The following is a 10685-nucleotide window of genomic DNA, read 5'->3' on the forward strand; positions in this document are numbered from 1 at the left end:
AATGAAAAGAATACCTTAGTTAATGTGAGAGTTATGAACACAGAATATAATTTAGGCATTGAACAAATTTCTAGCAGGGCAGTTGTAGACATTGGAGAGTCAGATGATGACTATGGTGACTTTAGCTGTGATTCTTCATGGAAACACAACCTGCATAGTGACACTGAGGAGGAAGTAGTTGATGATAGGGCCTTAAATGCATATAGTGAGGACAGTGATGCTAATTTTTCTGATTTTGAGGACAATGAGGCTCTTGTTGTGGTTCTTGATTCTGAATTTGAAGAAGAAAATGATCATATGAGACAAGTAATGAGACAAAAAATGTGGATTTACAATAGCAACGATGAGATAGAGTTTCAAAAGGGTTAGTTATTCACTAATGTGAATCCCTTCAGGGCTACCTTGAAAGACTATGTCATTCAACAAGGCTTTCCCATTTTGAGATTAAAGACTAAGAAGAGTCAAGTTATTGCTATATGTGGTGTTGAGGGATTTCAACGGAGAATTCATGCATCACCAATGGCTGATTCAATCACTTTTCAGATTAAAACTTATCAACCAGAACACACTTGTGTTATGGACAAACAATGTACTGAGGCCACATCTGGCTTGATGGCCAAGAAGTTGGTTTCCACCATGAGGAAGCATCCTAATATGACCAGCAAAGGGGTAGAGGCAGAGTTGCTTAAGTATGGTGTGAAGTCTAGTAAAATGCAAATTTTTAGAGCTAAAAACAAAACACTAACTGAGATAGAAGGCACACATGCTAAATCATATGGGAAATTGCCAAGATATGCTAAGCTGCTGAGGAAATATAATCCCAATAGCATATGCAAAATACATTATGACAGGCTAATCTCTTAGTTGAGCCTACCTTTCTAAGAATCTTTATCAGTTTCAGAGCACAAAAGTTAGAACTTTTGGAAAGGAGTAGGCCTTTTGTGGGGTTTGATGGCTGTTTCTTGAAGGGTCCGTTTGGTGATATACTTCTCACAGCAGTTGTTTTGGATGCAAATAGTAGCATATTTCCTTTAGCCTTTGCTGTAGCTAAATGTGAGAGCAAGGAAACTTCAAGGTGGTTCTTCTACTATTTTTCTGAGGTTTTTGGACCATTTGATAACAGCAAACATTTAACATTCATGAGTGATAGGCTGAAGATAAAATTTTTGTCCATAGCTTTCATCTTTTAATCTGGAAATGGTTGCTAAGTCATTTTGTTTTGGTTACAGGGATTAAACCTTGCTTATGAGGAGATAATTCCTGATGCAACAATTTCAAGAGTCAATTTCCAGGTATCTTACTTAGCAATTTTTTCTAGAGGCAGCTAAAAGCTATGATTCAATAGGACATAATGATGCAATGGCAAGCATTAAAGACATTAACATAAATGCTTGGAAATATTTGGATAAAATCTCAAAAACTGCCTGGCGTAGACATGTATTCTCAATTGAGTTGAAATGTGATCATGTCACAAATAATTTTACTGAGTCTTTTAATGCTTGGATTGGTGATCAGAGAGGAAAACCCATACTCACTTTGGTCGATGGTTTAAGAAGAAAGTTAATGAAAAAATGCACAAAAGGTACTAGAAATGGTGCACCTTGACTGGTCACATTACTCCCAGAATTGTTGAGAAACTAAAAGAAATTGGCCAAGCATCAAGAAAATGTGAGATGCATATGGCTAGTGAGGACACATTCGAGATTGGTGATATGGATAGGATCTACGTAATCAACTTGAGCCAAAGAATCTATGATTGTGATGCTTTTCAAATTTCTAGAATTCCATGCAAGCATGCAGTATTAGGAGTTATATATAGGAGAGAAAAACTAGAGAACTACTGTGAAGCTTGGTTCACAAAAGACATGTATTTAAGAACTTACTCTCGCATGATTCATCCCATTCTTGACTGGAATAGATTGCCTCCTATGCCTGAAGTGCTGCCAACAATTGTGTTGCCACCACCTCTGAGAAGAGCTCCAGATAGACCAAGAGTAAATAGAAGAAGGGAAGCTGATGAAAATACTTGCATAGCACAGGCAAAGAGGTCAAACACTCTTAAGTGTGGAAATTGTGGAGCTTTTGGTCACAACAAGAGGACTTGCAAAGGAGCACCTATGCAGAAAAGGAATAGCAATAGTGCTCCTACTGAACCAGTATACATTGGACAAAATATGGTAATAATAGCTGTATTCTAACTATTACTTACAGTTATACTGAATTTGGTATCACAAATGGCAAACAGAAGAGGCAGACCAGGTAGAAGAATGGCTAATGTGGGTTTGTCAGGAGCTGTTCTTTGGGTAAACTGCAGTTATCATAATCATTCCTCCCCTGCCTAAGTTATCTATAGCAAATCTCATTGCAGCTTAATTACATATCATGTCTTAGGATCATGCACGAGGAAATGTACCTATTGTGCACTCCAGTCAAGGGAGCAATCCAAGTCCTCCAAGTCATAATGGAGCAGTACATGGTACATGTTCAAGTGAATGTGCAAACTATTGCAACTACTCATGCTAATAGAAAGGTATGATCCTAATCCGCTATCCATATTTCTGTCAATAACATAATTGGTAGCTACTATTTTTTGTCTGATATAGTTTGTATCTCAAATGTAACAGAGAGGAAGGTCTTTTGGACACAATCTTGCAACTTCTGTAGCAAGCATTGGTGGTAGGACCAAAAAATCCAAGTCTGCTCTAACTAATCCAGTTGTTCCAGTTCCACCTGTCACATCTCAAAATGCTGTATCTGTTAGCATAAACGCATCTACAAATGAGCATACCAAAAACATTAGTAGTACCAGTAGTTTTAGCATGCTGTTTTGACAAGCTTGCTGAGTTCTAGGTGTTAGCTATGTCTACTTGAAACTTTTCTGTTAATGCTTTTGTTAATGTCTTCTTATAGTCATTAAGAACTGTGGAATTGCAATCCTCACTGTCTGCATACAGTGTTTGATGTAGATGGGGTTTTGTATTGTTGGATTTTAGTGATGCACACATGCTCTTCTTACTAATATGCTTAAGGCATTTTAGTTAATGTAATGTCCCTATTTGATCTTTAATTTGTCTTCTCATTTACCTTTCATATATAACTATTTGCAAACTTGGCATAGTGGATGACTAAGAAATAATGTAGTTGTTCATTGCTTCACTCTAAAGTCTAAGAAGTTGCATACATGGTTTTACATTGGTGCTTAAAAGAATTCCAACTAACTTAGCCTTTTGTTATGAATCTCCTATCACCAGAAAATGCATCATTTAGTTGGTACAATCTTGCAGTAGATTAACATGAGTTCATCAAATTGATTTTACAATTTGAATGAAAATAAATATAGTTAATAGTATGAGGTTTATGATGATCAGCACATTCCCTAAGGCTCCTGGTTTCAGAAATTGCTTTGGCTCTTGCATTGGCCCCTCAACTTGCTTGACTGGAATGCCACCTCGGTTTCTGCTATTAACTTGTCATCTCTTTGCATTGAGATTGCTTCTTCTGCTATTTACTTCTTCTTCTTCACCTCCATCTTACCATTCAAAATACCTGCACTTTGCACAATAGAAATACAATTTGTCCAGATTCTTTTCACTCTATGATATCATCATGGTTGCCTTGCGATTACAGCAGCAAAACCTGTTTTTAATGGAGAAATATGAGGGTGAATTCCATGATTCTTCTCTATGGCTTGAAGAGGCCATGGTTTCAGATAAAACTTTTAACTCTCAGCTCTAAATAAGCAAATTAAATTTGTTATCACTCCAAAACTTGCGGCAAAGAATGATAATAACTTGAGGGTGTAGAGGTAGTTAAGTTGCTTTATATACTACTGCTACTGAAACAAAAATTTGGCTGTTGCAATTTGCATCTAGCCATTGCAATTGCTGTCAAATAACTATTGCAAGACAAATCTAATGCTTACAAGTTTTTGTATTGCACTTCACCCCCTCATCATTCTAATCATTTAATTTTCTTTCAATCTTCTACTAATACAAGGAGCAAAAGGGCGTCCATGAAATAAAAATACCTTCTCACACATGAAAATTATATTGTAATATGATTTGGACTGCATTGTTACCAAAAACTGAAAAACAAGGAAGGTCAGTGAAATTTTAAGAATCTCAGGAGATGTCAGTGAAAGTGTCAGGGATAATTTTAGAAACCTCCCTATCAGGGAAATTTTAGAAACCTCATCCCTTCTTTATACCAATAAACTTTTATAGGAAAATGAATAGAATACTAACTCAAACAAATAACATGTGACACCGAAACAAAACAATTTATTGAATGTCTCCAACAGAATACAATATTTTCTTTTTTCAAAGTACCAAGGTGGGGACTATAGTATACATTACTGCCTAGATGTGTCTATGAATATATATATTTTTTCTTTTCTTTGACTGAAAGATTACAGAATACAATATTTTCTTTTTTCAAAGTACCAAAGTGGGGACTATAGTATACATTATTGCCTAGATATGCCTATGAATATATATATATTTTTTCTTTTCTTTGACTGAAAGATTACAGAATACAATATTTTCTTTTTTCAAAGTACCAAAGTGGGGACTATAGTATACATTACTGCCTAGATATGTCTATGAATATATATATATTTTTCTTTTCTTTAACTGAAAGATTACAGAGTCAGTTTGGCGGAAAGTTCAGCATCTTTGTTTTAGTTATAGAGGTCAAAATAATGCGGGTTGTGAGTTGTGACAGAATCTTATGGGGCTGTCAGCAGTGCCACCACAATAAATCCGCCACTGGTTGGAGCCTTCTTTTTAAGCATGTGGTGTGTTTGAAAAGGAAAGACTTGGACCTTTCTATGTTTCACAACAATTGCACAGATAGATACTACATAAAACAGCCCTTCCTTTTTGAAAATTGACCAAGTCCTCGTCAGTAGTTGATTCTTCCTATATTCCAGAACTTGGAATACTCAATACTCATTTGTTGGTTTATTTATTTGGTGGAAAGACTTGGAATTAAAACTTCCAATTACAATCTAATGGCAGTATTTTATTAATAGAAGGAATCGTATTGTGTTTACATCAATTAAAAACATTCTTCAAGGATCACAAAAAGCCAAGACAAAGTAATAGCTTCAATTTCTCCTTACAAGTAGAGGGAGTGAATTAGATTTTAGGTTCTCCTTTGGTTAGGGGGCAAGACTTGTATATGCAGGAAATTATCATTTTTCGAGTAAATGTATGCTTTTTTTGTTTTGACGCCATGATGTGTCGGATACCAACTCATCGTAAAAATATTTTTTTAATCAAATTTTATTTTTTTTGTTACTAGATTATTTTAAGAAAAAACTTGAAATGTATGAAACATAATAAGGAAGTTATGTATTCACTAAAAGTGCAACTTCACTCTTCCATGTAGTATCAAATTTTGAAAAGCAAAGCAATCACATTTCTGAGTGCAGATTGAAAGTACACAAATAACAACTGCATCAATTAACAACTACACCAATTCAGCTGGTGGTAAAAGAAACTACCAAGAAGTTTCCAAAATCCGTAAACGACTTGCCTATGCAGCGATATAAATTGAACATTACCCATGAAGATGACCAGGACAAATAGAGTCAATTAAGCTTCAGAATGGCGAATTTGTGTATCCAACAATGCTTAATAGTAGTATTAGTTGTCCTTGGAAGCCTAACAACCCCATCAGATTGTTTTCATCGTGACCATGACCATCATCCAAAAACCACTGCTGCCCTCTTCACCTTTGGTGATTCAGTTTTTGATCCCGGAAATAACAACTATATCAACACAACAGTTGATTTTCAGGCCAACTTTCCTCCATACGGAGAATCTTTCTTCAAGTATCCATCAGGGGCGTTTTCTGATGGCCGTGTTATCCCGGATTTTATCGGTACAAGCATGCACTCAATCACATCCTTAATTTTCATATATGTTCTTATATAACAGGCTAATTACTTTGTTGTAATGACTATTTTGCAGCTCAATATGCAAACCTTCCATTCCTTCAACCCTATCTCCAAATTGGTTCTCAATATCAGTTGGCTTATGGGACCAACTTTGCATCTGGTGGAGCTGGTGCTCTAGCTGAAACCTTTCCCGGATTTGTATGTAATTAACTTATGTAGTTTAATCATGTAGCACTAACACTGATGATAGAATTAATATTCTCAATCAATATAGGCTATTAATCTCGAATCATTTCTCAGGTGATCGACCTTAAAAAGCAGCTGTGGTATTTTAACGAGGCTGAGAAAAAGTTGAGGTCGAATCTCGGTAACAGAAGAGCAGAACGAGTTGTGTCGAATGCTGTATACTTGTTCTGCATAGGCGGTAATGATTACTCGACCGATTCTACGAATTCCAGCATATTTAAGTCGTCTACCCCAGAAGATTATGTAGCTATGGTGGTTGGCAATATTACAACTGTCTTAAAGGTAAAACAGACATATTAAACCTGTAAATTTAACTTTTACTGCTACATCTAAACATAAATTAGCTGTAGAGCGATCTCTATAAATATCTTTATTGTACCATGAATAACAAGAAATACTGTTACCATATTAAGCCAAACCTAATAAATTGAAGAAATTTCCATACTATCGTTAGGCAGTTTCTTTGGATAAAGTTTAGTTTTTGGTAGTTTTCTTGTTAAGTAGTTTTGACTTTTGAGTACTCTATCAGCTATAGTAATCGTTTATTGTTTACCAAGTTATGTGATATATAAAATCAGGAATCCTCTCTCTCTCTCTCTCTCTCTCTCTCTCTCTCTCTCACACACACACACACACGCACATATATATATATATATATATATATATATATATATATATATATATATATATATATATATATATATATGAGTGTGTGAAATTGATCTCCCCACTTCACTACTACTACTACTACTTGTGGATCTTTGGAAACTCTCTGATCAATACCATGCATAACAGGAAATATACAAGAAAGGTGGGAGAAAATTTGCAGTTATGAATGTTCCGGCTATAGGTTGTATTCCAGCCTTTAGAGCTCTTAACGTAGCTGCGGGAGGAAATGGAGAGTGTGAAGAAGAGTATGTAGCTTTGCCCAAGTTGCACAACGTCTTGCTTTCCCGGGAACTTGAGCAGCTGCAGAAGCAGCTCAAAGGTTTCAAGTATTCATATTTTGACTTCTTCACCGTTCTCAATGAAACAATTGACAATCCATCAAAATTTGGTAAATGCATCTAACTTTACTCCAGCTATAGTTGACTTTGTGCTCCTATATATCGCAAATTTTATCTCGATCTGATCAATGAAATTACTCTAAAAAAGATTGTAGAGTCTATTAATTTCACATGCAATTCAAATAAGATCATGAAATCTTCATTTGTCCAATTGATGGTATCAAATTGGACAATAACCAACCGCTGGGCTTGTTGGGTAATTGATTCGGACCAAGATAAAATTTCTCATGCTTCTAAGTGTACTTGTGCTACCTTTTTTCGACAATTCTAATAAGCATGCACGCATGGTGGAGTAACTAATTACTCTTTGTTTTTGCTTTTTGATTTGATTACAAAAAATTTAAAAAAAAAAAAAGGTTTGAAGGAAGCCAAGACTGGATGCTGTGGAGGCGGTCCTTACAGAGGAGATCATAGCTGTGGAGGGAAGACGGCAATAAAAGAGTACGAGTTATGCGATAATCCCCAAGACTATCTGTTCTTTGACTCCACCCATCCGACCCAAGCGGCCAACGAGCAGTTCGCGAAGCTCATGTGGTCCGGACCCACCAAGCTTACAGGGCCTTACAATGTCAAGTCACTTTTTCAGCTTTCTTATTGAAGTTTATGATTCTTAATGTCTGTTTTTTCACTTTAAGAATAACAAAAAGCACATGTTCTATTTGTTCTTTTGCCAAAAAGTGTGTATACATGTGTTTGTTTCATCATATTGTTTCACAAATAGTTTGAAATAAGCGTGTTTGACTAGATAAAACTTTTGTTTCTTTTTTTTTTTTTTTGCAATACAAAATTCATTATGTTTTCCTTTTTTTTCTTTGCATTTTTTCTTATAATTAGAAACGCTAGTGAATCATCAAAACCTTAGTATCGTATAAGAGGATATCATTTGCTATGGTATGATTCCAGAGGGATATCCCTAAAACTATTTTTTTTTTGTTTTGAAAGAAGTCCCTATAACAAATTAGATATAACAGGGAGTCAACGGTAAGGAAAGTATGAAATAAGAGTCAAGTAAACCTAAGTCTAATAGCTAAGATTAAGGTTTCAGAATTTAGAGCACTTTGATTCTAATTCCTTTTTTCCTTCCCAACTTCTTGAATTCCCACTCTTCTCCTACATAAAAAAAAAATTAAAGAAAAAAGAAACAAAATTATGAAACAAGAAAACTATTGATTTTCATAAAAGGGTAAATTATCTAAAGAATCCTCAAACTATTTTAATTGTTAACTTTTAACCTTTTATCTCTTTTAAGCCTCAAATTGATCCTTAAAAAAATAAAAATCGTTAAACTTTGATACTTTAATCCATCCCCACCGTTAAAGTACTAAATCTAAGAGCAAATTTTGATGGATCTGATTGTGAAAATGGACTGAAAGATCAAAATTTGATACCTTTTAGTCCTAAGAGGCCGATTAGAGATTTAAAATAGATAAGGGATTAAAAGTAGATAATTAAAATAATTTAGGGGCTTCTTATTTAGTCTACCTTTCATAGGGGTAATTCTCAATAACAAATTCGTTACCATATATTTTTCTACAGAAACTTTAGAAAATAGCAATTCAAACGCGATTATACAAATTTCCGGATCATATATAGCACCAACACTAGGAAGCATCTGTATTTATAGTAGGATATAATCTGCTTCGACTGTCCCTTCGGCGACATCCGATAATCTGCTTCCACTGTGTAGGATATTATCTTGGCAGGCCTCTTGGCGGGGTTTTTACGTGTAAATAATTAGTTCAGTTAGAGTTCAGTATAACAAGAGGATGTTAGTACAGGTAAATAATTTTGGGTTCAATTCTAACAATTATGTTAGACTGTATTAATTAGGTTTATAAATTCTTAAAGAATCATTTCTATTGAACCCTTGAAAGCAAAAAGAATCCACTAGACCGGATTACTGCAACAACAGGGGCAGCTATACATCTAGTGAAACGAAACATCAACGTGGAGTTTCAAGCAAGAAAGGTCTGGAATTCTTGTTCCATGCAGAGTGCAGTATAACAATATGTTAACCTTAGGCCTAAAGTGTTATTTACAAAGAGTGTATATGAATAGTAAAATTATTCTAAATAATATTATGTTTGCTTGCATTGCAAACATGATTTCAATTAATTATCTTTTCATCTCACATACATTATAGTACAAAAAATGCTATAGTAATTATTTTAATAATATTTCAAATAATTTCCTATCCACGTACAGAGCTAACTATGTATGGTCTAACAGGATTCTATCAAAATATGCACAACATGTTAATTGTTTCTTTTTTCTGATAAAAAAAAATCGGAAACTTTAGATGCCAACAGGGAATATTATAAACTTTTGAAGAAAAAGTTGCGAAATTACCGCTGAATTGCAAAATCAATTTTTTTAACACCTGACTTGCACAGAAGATTAGAACTGAAGGTGGAATTCCCTTGAATTATCATTACTTTGGATGGGGAAATTTGTCTGGCCTATCATGAGATTGATGAGCAATTCTATGTGTTAGCTCATCCCTTTCCAAAATTCTATTCTTGGGCTGAAATTATGTATTTCTCGCTTTAAGAATTTGAATAGTTTAATCTACAGATTGCTAACTCTAAAAACAAGTAAATGTTGGAAACTAAAAATTATATTCTTTAGGGGACCCAATTTCTGGTAATAAATCTTCGAGGTTTCACCAGTTAAATGCCCCAAATTGCTTGAGACTAGGGTAATTGCTGTTTAGACGTAAGTGTAGGATAGAACTATACGTCCGTGGCAACCATTCAGAAAAAGAGGGGAAAAAGAGTGATATACAGAAATGAATCAATTTGAATTTTAGTGGGATCAGGATCAAGTAATACTGTAATGCTTCTTGTTTTAAGGCTTCAGTGCTAGGCCCATCTTTAGAGAGTTGGATGCGGGGTTTAGAGTTATGAAGATATTGAACCACTACGATTTGCTCAAAAGTCAACGCTAAAGACTTTGTCAAAACATTGAACCACTATGATTTGTCATATCTGACAAGACATGCACATATTTATATTTATAGGTGTACAACGATTCATTTGGATGAAAGATATGTTAGAATTTATCTTTATTTGTATTAATTTTCAAATATATTATATCTATTAATTTCAGATTTATATTTATTTTGTCATGTTTGATTTGTATGTATTTTTGTCATTAATGTAAATTCAAAGAAAAGTTAATAGAGATGGGTTCAAATCATAGTTATTAAACCCGATCGGTCCGGCGGTTCAACCGGTCAACCCGATGAACCAAACGTCGGGCATGTTGATAGAATACAATCACCACTGGACCAACTACCCATATGTTGTTATCTTGTCCTTCTTATACTATATGCTAGACTTTTATTCTTATTTTATTTCTTCAAAACAAAATTTATTTAAAATCTTTTAATAACATTTTATTATTCCCCAAACTCTATAAATTATGAAATTGACTTAAAAAATAACATATTACACAATTCCTTTTAAAGG

At 34.4% G+C, this 10685-nt stretch overlaps 1 protein-coding gene across 1 annotated transcript; it reads left to right on the top strand.

Moving 5' to 3' along the window:
- Positions 1-5597: 5597 nt before the first annotated feature.
- Positions 5598-7966, top strand: LOC113702427 (GDSL esterase/lipase 2). Its single transcript, XM_027223642.2, has 5 exons — positions 5598-5886; positions 5976-6100; positions 6203-6430; positions 6944-7205; positions 7572-7966. Exons 1-5 carry the CDS (start codon positions 5610-5612, stop codon positions 7811-7813), a joined length of 1134 nt encoding a protein of 377 aa, XP_027079443.1. The 5' UTR covers positions 5598-5609; the 3' UTR covers positions 7814-7966.
- Positions 7967-10685: the final 2719 nt, after the last annotated feature.

This window comes from Coffea arabica, chromosome 1e, assembly GCF_036785885.1.
Source record: "Coffea arabica cultivar ET-39 chromosome 1e, Coffea Arabica ET-39 HiFi, whole genome shotgun sequence".
NCBI classification, from domain to species: domain Eukaryota; kingdom Viridiplantae; phylum Streptophyta; class Magnoliopsida; order Gentianales; family Rubiaceae; genus Coffea; species Coffea arabica.

Bases quoted from the DNA above. Each gene is read 5' to 3' on its own strand.
- LOC113702427 (XM_027223642.2), top strand. From the start codon at position 5,610: ATGGCGAATTTGTGTATCCAACAATGCTTAATAGTAGTATTAGTTGTC. The intron at 6,101-6,202 runs GTATGTAATTAA...ATCATTTCTCAG, and splicing joins CTGAAACCTTTCCCGGATTT to GTGATCGACCTTAAAAAGCA. The intron at 6,431-6,943 runs GTAAAACAGACA...CATGCATAACAG, and splicing joins ATATTACAACTGTCTTAAAG to GAAATATACAAGAAAGGTGG.